Source organism: Schistocerca serialis, chromosome 1 (genome assembly GCF_023864345.2).
Source record: "Schistocerca serialis cubense isolate TAMUIC-IGC-003099 chromosome 1, iqSchSeri2.2, whole genome shotgun sequence".
In the NCBI taxonomy this organism is placed as follows: domain Eukaryota; kingdom Metazoa; phylum Arthropoda; class Insecta; order Orthoptera; family Acrididae; genus Schistocerca; species Schistocerca serialis.
Window position 1 is genome coordinate 499,086,934 of NC_064638.1, and position 17,672 is coordinate 499,104,605.

Consider the following 17,672-nt stretch of genomic DNA (forward strand, 5'->3'; position numbering starts at 1 on the left):
GGTGATCACCAAGGGACTGCCTTACGCCGAGGGCACACTAAAGAATGAGGAATCGCATTTTCTGCTGGAGAAACAATTGTGGTAGTCACCTGCTCAACCATGACATTGATGTTACCGTGTGGGGGACTCAACGGTGACATCAGAGGTGAAAGTTTCCCAGTCCGCCTTGTTTAAAGCCCATCTGGGCAGGCGTCCGTGGGCCTGATGCCGGGGCAGTGACAGGAAGATGGGGACATGGTCACTACCACACAGGTCATCAAGTGCTCTACAGTGGATAGATGGGAGAAGTCCTGGGCTGCAAATTGATAAATCAATGGCCGAGCAACTACCATGAGCCACACTGAAATGTGTGTTGGCCCCAGTATTTAAGAGGCAGAGGTCAAACTGAGACAGTAAAGTTTCGACATCTCTGCCTCGGCCAGTAAGCATGGTGCCACCCCACAAGGGGTTATGGGTGTCAAAATCTCCTAAAAGTAGGAAAGGTTTAGGGAGTTGGTCAATCAATGCAGCTAATACATTCAGGGGTACTGCACCAACTGGAGGAAGATATACATTGCACAGTGTCACTACAGACAGAGTTTAGGACATAAACACAAACTCCACCTGACACTCGATTATAGTCGCTATGGTTCCTGTAATATCACTTATAGCCACGGAGGGCAGGGGTCTGCACTGCTGGGAACCAGGTTTACTGGAGGGCAACACAGATAGCAGGTGTAAAGCTTTAACAGTTGCCGTAGCTCAGCCAGGTGGTGGAAAAAACCACCGCAATTCCACTGGAGGATGATGTCATCGTGAGACTGGGAAGGCATGGAACATTCAATGAGGCAGTTCACACCTCGAGTCACCTGCTGCCACTGACTTTATCCTGAGCAGTCTATATCCATTGTGTCTGAGGACCTGGCGAGGTCTAGGTCCCCTGCGGACGCCAGAATCTCCACCCTGTTCTCATATGCAGAGCTTGTAGGTAGTGGTGGTGTGGATTCCACCGAAATTTCTTGGTCTTAGGGCTCTTCTTTTTTTATTTCTCTCACAGCTCCTTGGGTTTCCATGGCTAGGAGGACTTCACTGGCTCAGTCTCCGGGACTGAGGGTGAGCATGAAGCCCTACAACCATCTGCTTTTGAGCTCTTCAGACACTGGTGGGTATCATCTTTCCCACAAGTAGAAACCTGGTAAGGAAGTGACGAAGGGCCCCTCCCTAGTGAGAGAAGCTGAAGATGACTTACGGCTTAGAAGTGGGGATGGATGTCCCCAACGGTTGGGGGGGGGGGGGGGGGGGGCTGTTGCTCCTGAAGTAGGTGGTGCGGGAGTAACAGGGAGGAAAATGGCCCCCACCATTAAGGGGGCACGTGTAGTATTCCGGCTCTGAGAGGTGACTGGAGTTGGCGGAGCTGATGGTGCCAGACCTGTTGTAGCAGCGGCATTTGACGATATCATACATACAGGGTGCAGGTGTTCAAATCATCTCTTAGCCTCAGTGTAGGTCAGTTGGTCCAGGGTCTTGTACTCCATGATTTTCCTTTCTTTCTGGAGAATCCTGCAGTCTGACACGCAAGGTGAATGGTGCTCTCCACAGTGGACACAGATGGGACGAGGGGCACATGGAGTATTGGGATGTGACACTGTAAGTACAGTGGGAAGACATATGGCTGAACTACCAGCACACTTAAAGCACCACATTGGGGCAGGGATATAGAGGTTTACATCACAGCAGTAGACCATCACCTTGAACATCTTGGGCAATGTATCACTCTTGAAGGCCAAGATGAAGGCAACAGTGGCAACCCGATTATCCCTCAGACCCCAATGGACACGCCGAACAAAATGGGTACCTCGCCGCTCTGAATTGGCGCACAGCTCATTGTCAGACTGCAAAAGAAGGTCCCTATGAAATATGATATGCTGAACCATATGTAAGCTCTTATGGGGCATGATGGTTAGAGAAACATCCCCCAGCTTCTCACAGGCGAGTAACGTCTGTGACTGGGCAGAGGATGGTATTTTGATCAAGACTGCCCCAGATCTCATTTTGGAAAATCCCTGCGCCTCCCAAAACTTGTCCTCTAAATCCTCAACAAAAAAACTGAGGCTTCATCGTCAGATCCCCCATCAGTTCTCCAACATACAAGGTACCAGGGAATAAGATCCGCTGCCATCCTTACCCTGATGTTCCTCTCATTGTGTGGCCAGGGAAGGGAACAATTTGGAGTCATACTTCTGTGAGTTGAATTGAGTTCGTTAACGCTTAGAGACTCCTGGTGTTTCACCACCAGCGAGAGATGATGGACTATGCTTCATCGCATGTCATCCGCCCTGATGCCATACATTCCGACCAGGGGCCTTCCCCACGGGCGCCACCCAGCCGCAGCAAAGGCCACCTGGCAGAGTGGGCATTGCCAGGAGTTCCAATGCCCCAGGGCAATGGGCATCTACCCCTTGGCATATGTGGGGAGTTAACGGCACAGGCATCAGTAGAGCGAACCCAGTGTTGTCAGGGGGCTACAACCAACAAAGTACATGGTGGCCCCATCACAACGGACTGGCTACCGTGCTGGATATCAGGTGCAAAGAAGTCCATGGCCATCGTCAACACAGAAAGCGACACTGCATAGTGCATGGTGGAAAAAGCACCCAGAAAGGTGTCTTCACCCAAGAGAAGGAGAATGAGCAGGACTGAAATGTGGTGACGAGAGAGTGGGCTACGGATCTCAATGAACGATGGACACAATGCACCAAGTAAGGCGTCCTTCCCCAATTGGCTCACTCTTCAGGGAAATTTTCAAGAATGGAGGTCAAACCCTACAGGGGACCATCACATAAAGGCCGAAACGTGTGAAACTCCTTTTGGTCATCTCTTACGACAGGCAGGAATACATCGGGCCTATTCTTACCCCCGAACCTGCTGGGGGGCTACCTATATTACTGGACGGCACTCACCAGTCCACCAACAGAAAGGTGGTGGCCGAGGATGACAAGAGGAGTTGGGGATGAAGAAGTCAGCGGCATGTTAGATTATTCATGTGATGTAGTGTACCCACTCCCAGACACTACCACAGTGTTCAGACAGCCGGCTGCGCAGCGTTCAATTGGCTCTGCTGTTCATCCATTGTGGCTGCATCCTTTCAGGGAGAGCTCCATGCAGTAAGTGAATCTGGAGTGGGAAACAGTCACTGAAATTAAGGTTATCAGTGACTTCCCACTGAATAGAGTTGGTAAGAGCTGGTGAGCAGAAAGAGAGGTTAATGGCTGTGGATGACCCAGCAGCAGCACAGAAACGAGTGGGAGTGCCTGTGTTGAGGATGCACAGCTCATGAGATGTCACAAGGTTCTCCAGAACCGGACACCAAGGGCAAGCAGAGATTGAGCCCTACAATACATCATGGGCATTGAAGTCTCCCAGTAGGAGAAATGGTCGGGCCAGTTGTTCTATAAGACCTGTGAGAGTATTAGAGTCTGACACATCATGTGAACATACATACAGTGAGCTAACAGTGCTCCTCTGACACACATTAATTTCAATGCAGCTACTTCCACTGGCACATGGGGTAAAAAGGAGTGGTATACATTATTGACAAACACGGTGATTCCTCCCATGGCTCTATTCCCAGTCAGGTCATTCTTGCAAAGGAGGGTACAGCTCCTAGTACAGGTATGTAAGATGCTTTAAAATGCATTTCATGTTAACACAAGCACAGGGGGCACTCCTCTACTAGGAGTTTCGGCTCCTCCATATGTCCTGAACCCATTAATTTTCCACTTAATTATGACAGCCATTTAAAATGGGGGTAGCACTTTCAGCCTGTTTTTCCACCAGGGAGGGGAACTGTAGTGGGTAGAAGTTCGGTCTTGAGGCAAGGTGAGTGCCCCAGACCAGCATCGAGGTCCATCAGCTATGAACACGAATCATGAGAGACATCAGAGAGAGTGATGTTGACACTGTCAGACTGCTTCTTCTCGTCTCCATCAAAGGTTGATTCTTTGCCTTTGACTTTGATTTTGCTTAGGGAGAGCATGGAGCCAAACCCATGGAAGTGGTAGTGGCAGTGCTGGATGGTGGACCTGACTGAACCATTAGAGGGAGATCTGCAATGTCAGCATCCACAATCTTTTCTGATGTTCTGGGGATAGGTACGGGTTTTGAAGTAACTGCAGCAGCAGTTGTGCATTGGCAAACACAAGTCTTAGTGTTGACACTACCAACCTGCATTTGTGCAGCAACATCTGTCTTCTGAACTGGCAGTTTAAGAACAGAAACAAAGGAGGTAGCAAACATGGAGGGTGGGGTAGTGTGACCTCATACATCTGTTTGCTGTCACCATGGGACACTTTCTAGTTTAAAGTTCTTGTATCTTCCGTTTTCCAAGATACACGCTGCAATTCCTACCCCAGACAAAGTAATCCCCGGAGCAATTCACACACTTCAAAGGAGATGAAAAAGCGACTCCTTTGTGGGAGGCCTTACCACATTTGCCACAAGTGGCTTCTCCCTTACACCCATTCTGTTACAATATACACTAGGACTATGAAATATTCCTGAGTCTGAAGGACTGGCTACACAAGCTCTATTGTTAGATTGGGTGTTAGTACTTATCAGTGGCCCATCCATTCCTCTGGGAGGAGGTGGAGCAAAATTCAAGGATTGCACCTTGGTCCCACGAGCAGCTAGGGATGCTGAGTAAGCCTTATACAACTGAGGTGCGGCAATTTTCCCAGAGGTTGCCCGCTAACAAATATTCTACCTCAACAGCCATGCGTCTCAAAATTTGTTACAAGTGAAAAGCAGCTGTTATGTTTTTTCCTTTTCTTTTTTTTTTTCTTTTGAGTCATCAGTCTTCTGACTGGATTGACGCGGCATGCAACGAATTCCTCTCCTGTGAAAACCTCTTCATCTCAGAGTAGCACTTGCAACCTATCTCCTCAATTATTTGCTGGCTGTACTCAAGTCTCTGTCTTCCTCTACAGTTTTTGCCCTCTGCAGCTCCTTCTAATACCACGGAAATTATTTCCTGATGTCTTAACAGATGTCCTAGCATCCTGTCCCTTCTCCTTGTCGGTGTTTTCCATATATTTCTTTCCTCTCTGAATCTGCACAGAACCTCCTCATTCCTTACCTTATCAGTCCATCTAGTTTTCAACATTCATCTGTAGCACCATATCTCAAATGCTTTGATTCTCTTCCGTTCTGGTTTCCCAACAGTCCATGTTTCACATCCATACAATGTTGTGCTCCAAATGTACATTCTCAGAAATTTCCTCCTCAAATTAAGGACTACATTTGATAATAGTAAGACTTCTTTTGGCCAGGAATGCCCTTTATCCCAGTGCTAGTCTGTGTTTGACGTCCTTGCTCCATCTGTCATTAGCTATATTGCTGCCAAAGTGGTAGAATTCCTTAACGTCATCTACTTTGTGAACTTCGAACCTGATGTTAAGTTTCTAGCTGTTCTCAGTACTTTTGTCTTTCTTTGATTTACTCTCAGTTCATATTCTGTACACATTAGAATGTTCATTCCATTCAGCAGATCATGCAATTCTTCACTTTCAATCAGGATAACATTGTCATCAGTGAATCGTATCACTGATATCCTTTCACCCTGAATTTTAATATCACTCTTGAACCTTCCTTTTATTTCCATCACTGCTTCTTCAATGTACAGATTGAACAGCAGAAGCGAAAGACTACATCCCTGTCCTACACCCTTTTCAATGCAACCATTTCACTTTTGGTCAACCACTCTTATTACTCCCTCTTAGCTCTTATACATGTTGTCACATAGAGGAAGGTGCAAGTAGATGAAAGACGAACACTAACTTCACTTAAGGAAGGTTTATTCAGCACTTGCACATACAAGAGCACGGAGCAAACTGGCTCCAGCCAGAACACATATGGTATATATACAGCTACAGAACATTCCAGTACAATGGTTCTTGGCATTTGTCGATATTTCTAGAATGTACTCGAACAGAATATAGAAATTAAAATTTTACAGTTCAAGTGAGTTTTGAACTTACGACCCTGCATGCAACAGTCTAGTATCATAACCACTACACTACAGTGACCATGATACTCAGCTCCTTCTGCGACATTGCTCCCTCCTTAAGAAAACAGCGTCTCGGTGTTATGTCGCCCTACTCTGGGAATACTCCGATTCCCGATGACTGATGTTCGCCCTGGTGGTGATTTTCTCAGAACTTCCCTTGCCGCTACGTTCTTCGTCATCTTTCCGCTTGTTGACTGTGCTGGAGCTTCAAATTTACCCTGGGTTGCAGGATCCTTATAGGACTACAATCGAAGGATGTGTACCGTATCTCTGATCTTTCATCGTCTTGTGTCAGGGTCGAAATCTTCAACTTCATAAGTAACATCAGACAACTGTCTGACAATCTTATAAGGTCCAAAGTAACACCTGAGAAGCTTTTCAGAGAGACCAACCTTCTGAACAGGAGTGAAGGTCCAGACGAGGCCACCAGGCTGGTACACAACAGGGCGGTGACTCACGTCACACCTTCTGCGATCGTTTTCTTGAGCCTGCAGCATGCGGAGTTGAGCTAACTGCCAAGCTTCCTCAGCTCTGGTTAACACCTGGCCGATGTAGTCATCATCCACATCATCAGGATGTAATGGAAATACAGCATCCATTGTCGTCATCACCTCACGCCCATGCACCAGGAAAAATGGTGTAAATCCTGTGTCTCGTTAGGCGCTGTTGTAGACAAAAGTCACGAAAGGTAGCACCTCACCCAGTTGCTCTGCTCAACACTGATGAACATTGATAGCATGTCAGCCAAGGTCTTAATAAGGCGTCCAGTAAGCCCATTAGTTTGCGGATGGTAGGCAGTTGTGATGTGATGAATAATGTTGCATCAACGGTTTATCTCTGTCACAAGATTCGATTGAAAAACTTTCCCTTGATCCGTAATTAAAGACCGCGGGGCAGCGTGTTTTAATACAATGTCGTCCACGATGAATTTGGCTACCTCGGATGCTTCAGCTGTTTTTACGGCTTTTGTAATGGCACAGTGCGTCAGATAATCAGTGCAAACAATAATCCATCCATTGCCACTAGCAGACACTGGAAATCACCCAAGGAGGTCAATCCCAACACGCTGGAAAGGCGCTTCAGCTGGTGGAATTGGTATGAGTCGGCCAGGTGGTTTCTGAGAAACTGCCTTTCTCCTCTGGCACTCTCGACAGTGCGAGACACAGTGACAGACACTCCTAAATAAACCTGGCCAGAAAAATCTCTTGCAGATTCTATCGTAGGTCTTAATAAATCCTAAATGTCTGGCCTCAGGTGTGTCATGGAATTTCCTAAGCGCATGCCTTTAGGAATCACTGGTAGCCACCTCTTTCCAAACGGATCAAAGTTTTTCTTGCAAAGTAATCCATTAACTACCTTAAATTGTCCTTTCACATCCTCTGACCGATTTAAGGCAAGCATAATTTGATTTATATGGTGTCCTCCCTCTGCTCAGTAGAGACATCCTGGAGCACAGCGAGACAGTCACTATCTTCATCAAAGTCTTGATGGTCTTGCACAGGGTTTCTTTAATGAAAGTCGGCATCTTTGTGTTTTCTTCCATTTTTGTACAGTATGGTAATGTCATACTCTTGAAGATGTAGTGCCCACCTGGCGAATCATCCTGTCAGATCCTTAAGACCTGTTGACCAACAAAGCGAATGATGGTCTGTAACAACTGCAAATGGCCTTTCATAGAGATACTGTCGAAATCTGCACATGGCCCAGACCACAGCAAGACAGTCTCTTTCTGTATTTGAGTAGTTCTTCTCGGTTTTTTTAAGTGTCCTAGAAGCATAGGCTATAACCTTCTCTTTTCTATCCAAAATCTGCACCAGAACAGCAGCGATCTCATAGCCACGGGCATCTGTGTGTAGTTCTGTAGGTGCTCTCTCATCATACAGACCAAGTAGTACAGGGTCAGTCATCAGAGGTTTTCGCAGCACATCGAAAGAATCTTGTTGAGCACCACTCCAGATAAATTTAGCATCGGCTTTTAACAACTCTTGGAGTGGCCTGGTTTTGATACAGAAGTCTTTGATAAAATGACGGTGATAAGAACACAATCCAAGGCAGCTTCTCACATCTCCAATACTTTTAGGAATAGGAAATTCCGTTATAGATCTCACCTTTTCTGGGTCTGTCCTCACACCATCGTCAACCAGGTGTCAAAGAATTTTGATTTATTTTGCTCCAAAGAGACACTTTCTTGGATTAAGTTTCAGTCCACCTTGTTGGAGACACTTAAGAACGGCCCTCAGTCTCTTTATGTGTTCATCAAATGTCTCTGAGAACACTATAGAGTCATCTAAATAACAAAGACACATCGTCCACTTCAGGTGCCTTAGAAGATTATCCATCAAAAGTTGCTGGCGCATTACATAAACCAAACGGCATTACCTTAAACTCATACAGGCCCTCAGGAGTGATGAATGCAGTTTTCTCATGATAAGCCTCATCTACTTCGATTTGCCAGTATCCCGAGTACATGTCCACGGTTGAGAAAAACTTAGCCCCCTTCAAACAATCTAGTGAATTGTCAATTCGTGGAAGAGGGTAAATGTCCTTTTTAATTATCTTATTAAGCTTCCTGTAATCAACACAAAACCGCCAACTGCCATCCTTCTTCCTGACGAGAACCACTGGTGACAACCATGGGCTCTGCAAAGGCTGAACGATGTCATTCTTCATCACTTTCTCTACCTCATTACGAATTATTCGACATTCAGTTGCTGACACACGGTATGTTCTCTGGCTTATTGGTTGATGGTCTCCAGCGCTAATCTGGTGCTTCACCGTCGATTTGTCTAATTCGCTCTTCACCCGTGGATTGAAGCATTCAGAGAACTCTTGAAGAATGGCAAGTAGCTTCTTCTGTTGTTCCTTAGTGAGATCTGGGGATAGTCAAGCTAGAAGATCTTGTCTGATAGTGGTAGCGCTAATTTCGCCCACAGATTCGGCATGGGAGGTTTCTATGACGCTCAGCTGTTCTGCAATTAACAGCTCAGCATTTGCTACGCACATGTGGCTTGGAAGGATCTGCGGTTCTTAGCAACCGTTCACCGAATCCGTTCTTAAACGAGACAACAGAGGCTGGGATGACCTAGTTATTCTTCAGTGGTATGCTCCTCTTACATTCCACTACAAGATCCATGGGTTGATGCATGGCATGACACGTGACAGTTACCTTTCTAGCGCTGACTGCAGGAATGATCACTTCATCCAGCACACATAGCCTCCACACACTCGGATGCGCATCTTCCTGTCCACAGTATCTCATCTCGTCCAGCATAATCTTCGAGTGACCACAATCTATAATTTCCTGAGAAGCTTTCAAAAAAGTCCCATCCGAGGATGGCGTCATGACTACACTCTTGTAAGACTATGAATTCTGGGAGCTGTGTATGGCCAGTTACACCCACACGAATGACACATCTTCCTGTAGGTTTTATATATTTGCCATTAGCCACCTTCAGCAGAGATGTTTTGTTGTGGACTAGCACGGTTTTCTGCAACTGGTGATGGTACTTCTCCGAAATGACTGAACATGATGCTCCAGAGTCCACAAGAGCTTGGGCTGGTCGGCCATCCATGAGGATATCAACGTCGTTTCCTATCATTTTTGTAGTGATCGATGTCGGAGGATTTTTTTCTTTGGCGACCTCACTTCCAAGGAAGCTCACACCCTTTAGTTTTCCAGGTTGTGGCGGCTAGGTGATTGGATGGAGCTTCTAAACGACGATGGAGATCTTGATTGGTATGTTGGGGAGCGTCCTTTTCAGCAGCTACCTTGCAGTGATGGTGACCTATGTCGTCCTGCACCCACATCTTCTTGTTCATCTTCGTCGTGCTGGAGTTGGCATCAGCTAAGATCCGTCTGCTGTCTTCTGGCACAGGTGTCATCAAATATCCACTGCCTTTCTCGACAACCCCGCACCACATGTCCCAGTCACCCGCAGTTGAAACATACTAGATGATTTTCCTGGGTCCTCCAGATGTCAATCTTCTTTGGTGCCCAAACAGGTTCCTCATGTGCCATTGTAGGAATGTAACTTTACCTAGGTCTCGATTTTTTAACATTTTAAAGGGAAATGAAGGAGAGATTGGGTACAATGTCTGTTCCACTTCCTCCCTTATGACCTCTTGAAGCGTCACAGTTTTTCGCTCGCTGTGCAAGTGCCTTCTGAACTTCCTCTCTCACTATCTCATGATGAACACTTGTGAAATCAGTTTCTTCCTCCATCACAGACATCGATATGACATTTGGAAACTGTTCAAACTTCTTGCATGTAATTCTTTTTCGATGCATTGTCTTGATATACTGGCACCATTTTATGAAGTCATTAACTGTTGAAACCTCTTTCAGGAGTAGGGCTTGGTACATGTCCTCAGCAACACCCTTCATGAGATGTGCAACCTTATCTTCCTTCTTCATTCTAGGATCCACTATTTTACACAGCTCCAAGACATCTTGAATGTAGGATGCTGTTGTTTCTCCTGGATGCTGTGCCCTGCACTTTAATTTATCTTCAGCCATGCACTTCTGTCATCGTGTGTCGCCGAAATATCACTGAAATACTTGCCCAGTTCCACCTGGAATACTTCCCCGCTTGTGAACTTCTCCTTGTTGTACTCATACCATTGCTTTCCAGTGCCCTCCAAGCAGAAAAATACGTTAGCGAAATACACGTTGTCATCCCATTTGTTAAATTTGGCTACACACTCATACACCTTCGGCCACTTGTTTGGATCTTGGCCATCATCACCAGAGAACCAGGAAGGATGTCTCATGTGGTGGTACACAGTTGCTGTCATCATAACATCTTCTGTCTGTCATCATAACATCTTCTGTCTCCAATAGATTGCGATCTGTTGAATATGGCTTGAACTTGGGTTTCTCGCCACGTAAACGGCGGCTCTGTCGTGGTCTGATGGGAGCCACTGTGTCATCAATAATGTGCGGTATCACAAGTTCCAATACCCAGTGCCTCCACCAGAATATTGTTACGTAGAGGAACGTGTAGGAAGATGAATGACGAACACTAATTTCACTTGTTGTTGTTGTTGTTGTGGTCTTCAGTCCTGAGACTGGTTTGATGCAGCTCTCCATGCTACTCTATCCTGTGCAAGCTTCTCCATCTCCCAGTAACTACTGCAACCTACATCCTTCTGAATCTGCTTAGTGCATTCATCTCTTGTTCTCCCTCTACGATTTTTACCCTCCACGCTGCCCTCCAATACTAAATTGGTGATCCCTTGATGCCTCAGAACATGTCCTACCAACCGATCCCTTCTTCTAGTAAAATTGTGCCACAAACTTCTCTTCTCCCCAATCCTATTCAATACCTCCTCATTAGTTATGTGATCTACCCATCTAATCTTCAGCATTTTTCTGTAGCACCACATTTCGAAAGCTTCTATTCTCTTCTTGTCTAAACTATTTATCGTCCATGTTTCACTTCCATACATGGCTACACTCCATACAAATACTTTCAGAAACAACTTCCTGACACTTAAATCTATACTTGATGTTAACAAATTTCTCTTCTTCAGAAAGACTTTCCATGCCATTGCCAGTCTACATTTTATATCCTCTCTATTTCGACCATCATCAGTTATTTTGCTCCCCAAATAGCAAAAATCCTTTACTACTTTAAGTGTCTCATTTCCTAATCTAATTCCCTCAGCATCACCCGACTTAATTTGACTACATTCCATTATCCTCGTTTTGCTTTTGTTGATGTTCACCTTATATCCTCCCTTCAAGACACTGTCCATTCCGTTCAACTGCTCTTCCAAGTCCTTTGCTGTCTCTGACAGAATTATAATGTCATCGGCAAACCTCAAAGTTTTTATTACTGCTCTATGGATTTTAATTCCTACTCGGAATTTTTCTTTTGTTTCCTTTACTGCTTGCTCAATATACAGATTGAATAACATCGGGGAGAGGCTACAACCCTGTCTCACTCCTTTCCCAACCACTGCTTCCCTTTCATGTCCCTCGACTCTTATAACTGCCATCTGGTTTCTGTACAAATTGTAAATAGTCTTTCGCTCCCTGTATTTTACCCCTGCCACCTTTAGAATTTGAAAGAGAGTATTCCAATCAACATTGTCAAAGGCTTTCTCTAAGTCTACAAATGCTAGAAACGTAGGTTTGCCTTTCCTTAATCTAGCTTCTAAGATAAGTCGTAGGGTCAGTATTGCCTCACGTGTTGCAATATTTTTACGGAATCCAAACTGATCTTCCACAAGGTCGGCTTCCACTAGTTTTTCCATTCATCTGTAAAGAATTCGCGTTAGTATTTTGCAGCAGTGACTTATTAAACTGATAGTTCGGTAATTTTCACATCTGTCAACACCTGCTCTCTTTGGGATTTCACTTAACAAAGGTTTATTCAGCACTTGCACATACAAGGGCGCAGAGCGAACTGCCTCCGGCCAGAACACATACAGAATATATACAGCTAAAGAACACTCCAGTACAACGGTTCTTGTCATTTGTAGATACTTCTAGAATGTACTCTAACAGAATACAGGAATCAAAATTTTACAGTTCAGGTGAGTTTTGAACTCACGATCCTCCATGCAACAGTCTAGTATCATAACCACTACACACAGCGACTGTGATACTCAGCTTCTTCTGCGACAATATTGTATATTACCCATCTTTCCCTACAGCTTACCCCTATTTTTCTCAGAATTTCGAACATCTTGTACCATTTTACATTGGCAAAAGCTTTTTCCAGTTCAACAAATCCTATGAACATGTCTTAATTTTTCTTTAATCTTGCTTTCAAAGGAACACCAACTATGACTGACTGAAATATGCAAATGAAATGTGGTAGAAGATGAGCGAGTAGCTTTCAGAGATGAAATAATGAAGGCAGCTTAAGAACCATAAGAGAGAAACCATTAAATTTAACTGATGAAAGGAGAAAATATTAAACTCTAGCTATTGAGGCAGGCGTGGATACAGATGAAATTAAAAACTCTAGAAGCATGTATCACTGTATGGCAAATGATGATGCATACAAGAAAAATTAAAGAAACACTTGATGAAAATAGAAGCAGCTGTATGATCATCAAGAGTGCAGATGGCAAGTCAGTAGTGAGAAAAGAATGGAAGGCTCCACAGCAAAAGGAATATACAGGATGGTCAGAAATAGTCTGAAAAGCTTGCAAGGGTGTCACAGGGCTTCTTGTGCTGAGGAATAATTGTTAATAAAAACATTTGACATGTTAATTAGCATTGAAGTTAACGAATCAGGCTGTTGCATGCACAAATTCAGCAGGCTCACCAGGTACAATTGCATCAGTTGTTCTCTCACAGTGTAGTTCATAGCACACTAGACTGCTAAGCCAATGGCACAGGTTTGATTCTTACTGACTTCACATTTCAATTTTTGTACTGCTCTCTCATTCAGTTTTAAGAACTCAAATGAAGAACATTTTTGGCGACACCATCCTTGCGTGCCACTTCAATCTGCACACTTAACTGTCTCACTGGCTAACTTCAATACTAACTAACTTGGAAACAGTGCAATGTATCACAGTTTTCTCTTAATAACTATTCCTCAGCATAACCTTCCCTGCAACACCCTTACAAGCTTTTCAGACTGTTTATGACCACTAGATTTAAAAAGAGTAGTAGAAAGGAGAGAATGCAGTAAAGGAAGCAAAGGAGAAATTTGCAAAAGGAGTTGAAATTCATGGAGGAGCAATAATTCTGAGGCTTGCAAATAAAATTATAATTCTGTCAGAGACAACAAAGGACTTGCAAAAGCAGTTGAATGAAATGTATGGTATTTTGAAAAGGGGTTATAAGACTACCATCAACAAAGTAAAACAAGGGTAATGGAGTATAGCCAAATTAGGTCATGTGCTGCTGATGGAATTATGTTAGGAAATGGGACACTAAAGGTAGTAAATAATGGATTATACCAGAAGTAAAGAGCATATAAACTGCAGACTGGCTATAGCAAGAAAAGTGTTTCTGGGAAAAGAGATAGATAGATAGATAGAGAGAGAGAGAAATTTGTTAGTGTCAAATATAAATTTAAGGGTTAAAGAGTCTTTTCAGAAAGCATTTGTCTCAAGTGTAACCTTGTTATGGATGTGAAATATGGATTATAAACAGTACAAACAAGAGAACAGGTTTTGAAATGTGGTGCTACAGAAGAATGTTGCAGATTAGCTAATTAGACCAAGTAATTAATGAATAATTACTGCATCAAACTGGGGAGACAAGACCTTTATGGCACAACCTGATTATAGGACGGGATAAGTTGATAGTGCACATCCTGAAGCACCAAGGAGTAGTTAATTTGGCAATCGAGGAAAGTGTGGAAGGGAACAAGTTGTACAGGACAATGTCTTCACTACAGTAAGAATGTTCAGGTTGAAGTTGAAGTTGATGCAGGCAGTAGTAATGAAGAGATGAAGACCTGAGCATAGTATACACTAGTGTCAAACTAGTCTTCAGTCTGAAGACCACAACAACAGTTCTTTACAAAGCGAAGTCCTTGGAGATGGTACATCCTTTGTTTCAACCTTATATTCAGCTCACACTGTCAGATTCAAGAATGTTAGTACTGTTAGTCACTAAAGTAAATTGAGTGTCAACTGCACACACATTTAACACTATTGTTATGTGAAGTAAGATGACTAAATCTGTCCTACAGCATTCATAATAACTCAAATATTACACTTGTGGTAAAGATCCTTTATTTTTATAATAATAATGCCTTGGTTTCCATTACCTCTCTTTATTGAAAGCTGTGTTTGGAAATAAGAGAATGCTAATTTTTGTGGATCTGGAATTTGTTTGATGAATCTGCATTTACTAAACACAACATTTCCAGACAGAATTTAATAAGATTCCAGTGAGGCCAGGAAGGATGCACTCTCTTGATTTAATTATGATTTTTGGGGTTCCATACTTCAATAGGTAAAAACAGAACCCTTACAGGATCGCTTTATTGTCCATCTGTCTGTCTGTCACAAACCCTTTCTCAGGAACAGGGAGACATATTAATTTGAAATACAAGATTTTACATACTATGGTCTATGGTTCCTTGGTGGTGCAAGCTTCTACGTCAAAGCAACCAGAAGATACAGCCACTTATGTCATATACTTTAATACTTGCATACTGACTCATCAAAACTTATAGCATACTTCCATTTGACCTAGAATCATGAAATTTTACAAGTAGCTAGGTTTCATAATACAAGTAAAGGATAAAAAAAATGAAAGCTGTTAATCTATATTACACAAAAAAAGTTTTTTTTCTTTTTTCTCTGACTGTTTGTGTCTGTCTGTTAAGACCCTTCTTTCTCAGGAACAGATAGACTTATTCATGTTGAAGTATAAGTCAGATACTACGGACTATGGTCCCTTAGCAGTGTAAAACATTAAAGCTTCTAAGTCAATGCAATGAAAAGATACAGCCATTTGTATCACATATTTTGATACTCGCAAACTCATTAATCCAAATCCATACAGTACTTTCTGTTGATGTAGAATTATGAAATCTGGTGAGAAGCAAGTTTTCACAATAAAAATAATGGGAAAAAATTCAAAAACTCTTAAATTGTTATTATACCACATAAAAATATTTTTTGCCATGAGAAGTAACAAACACATTCATCATCAATTACAAGTATAACAGAAAAATATTACATCATGCAAATGTAAAATGTAAATTGTAGTCATGTTTTAGTACTTAAATAAGAAGTATTCTACAAAATCTTCTATCCTTACATATATGAACTACATGTTCTTTCATAAAACTGAAGAGACAAATAAATAACTTTCTAAGACACACAAATTTTTGATGAGAACAGAAAACAGCTCACCTTGACTGCCCTACACGGTGACACCTATCTTCAGCTTGTTTATCATTGTATGGATTGAAATCAATATCATGGATGATTACTGTGTCAGCTGCAGTTAGATTTATCCCCATCCCTCCAGCTCGTGTTGACAGAAGAAAGATGAAAATACTGTCATCTTCATTAAATGTATTGATTAATTCCTGCCTAATAGGGCAAATTACAGATTGTAAGAGTTCAATCACCAATGACAATAACTGCAAAACTATAAAAAATGACTACATGGAATAAGCCACACCTACCTAAATGTTACTTGGGTACTTCCGTCAAGACGAAGGTATGAATAATCTCGAAGTCTCAAGTACTCTTCCATAACATCCAACATGATCACAAACTGACTAAAAATCAGTACCCTGTGGCCTTCACTTTTCAGATTAGGCAGGATTTCATCAAACTTTTCAAACTTTCCAGACTCAAAGAATAATTCAGTAGGTAATGCATTCTTGGAAAGCTCCTACAAATGAAAACAGATGATGTAGCAAATAAGAAAGCAAAAGTCTTGACATTATAATCAAAGAAAGAGACAGGTCAAAATGTTATTAAGCTCCCTTCTCTTCCCCAAACCAAACTTGAGAAAAAGACTATTGGTTACAATAATAAAACACTGGGCTTTTGCCCTGTTGTCCCTAGTGCACTGTCGCCTCCTCCTCCTCTGTTTTATGCTGCCTACTGTCTGATAAAATGGGAGTTGGAGACTGAGAGGGAGTGGGGTGGGGCCTCTATCGCCAACTCCCATTTCATCACACATTAAGCAAACTTTTCCTGTCATTGTGAAGTCACTGGACACTATTCCCTACTCCATTCCCTAGCACTGCCTCCATAATAATTTTGGCATTCCGATTTCATAAACATAACAACATTGCTTCAGTGTGTGGTGTGGTACTAAAAGTGGAGCATGTGTTCAATGATACAATCTCCAATAACAAATAACCACTAGTCTTCTGTCCCACAACAGTGTTATTCAATATGTCGGGTTTCTTGTTTGCAAAGCTGAATACACAAATGTGCCAGTTACATGAGCTGTCACATCAAATAATATTTATATGAAGTGAAACTTACTGAAGTCATACCTCAAAACTAACCACAGTCACAGAAAGATGCCACACTAAGGACATCATTCTGGGTCATTGGGATGGGAATCAATTGTTTCTAGCTTCAACAGCTACTACTGCAAAAGGCCTAGGACGAAATTAAATGGTTATATGAAATGTCATGAGTGGGAAGGATTCCAGGCAGTTATTTTGGCATGTTTCAACAGGAAGTGAAGAGATTCTGTTAACTGAAATCTTACAAGAGGACCCTTGTTCAACTGTTGTGCAGCTCAGAGATAAGATACATTGACTTTTATCGTGTGACACCATTTGGCAGCAATTAATGAAAACTGGACTATCCTCACAAAGAGAATTTTTGTGTGAGAGACATTAAATATATTGTAAGGCTGTGACCACACCTAATGGAGGGACATACATTCTTCATTGAGGAGCAGACCATCACCACCACCATCACCACCACCACAACCACCAGACAGTTCAATCACTTGGTGATGTGATCTCTTTGAGTTGGCATGCAACACAGGACCCCAGCAGGTTCTTCCCTTCCTGTCAATCTTGAGTGTTGCCAATTCACTCTGTCTTCTCTCCTAAGTTCTGTCCCACCTGGCCAGTGGTCTATCACTTCTTCTTTGGTAAAATGTGCTCCAGTCTAGTAATTATTTTGACCACCTGCTGTCTTATCTTTGAGTGACATGACCAGCTCA

General features: G+C 42.9%; 1 protein-coding gene across 3 annotated transcripts in view; it reads right to left on the minus strand.

Moving 5' to 3' along the window:
• LOC126474037 (SWI/SNF-related matrix-associated actin-dependent regulator of chromatin subfamily A containing DEAD/H box 1 homolog) overlaps positions 1-17,672 on the minus strand; it is a 182,422-nt gene that overhangs the window by 17,318 nt on the left and 147,432 nt on the right. For all 3 annotated transcript variants that reach the window (XM_050101456.1, XM_050101462.1, XM_050101448.1), the window contains exons 14-15: positions 16,159-16,370; positions 15,881-16,063 (exon numbers count right to left, since the gene is read on the minus strand). In XM_050101456.1, the coding sequence (XP_049957413.1) occupies positions 15,881-16,063; positions 16,159-16,370 (395 nt within the window). The remainder of the gene's footprint in view (positions 1-15,880; positions 16,064-16,158; positions 16,371-17,672) is intronic.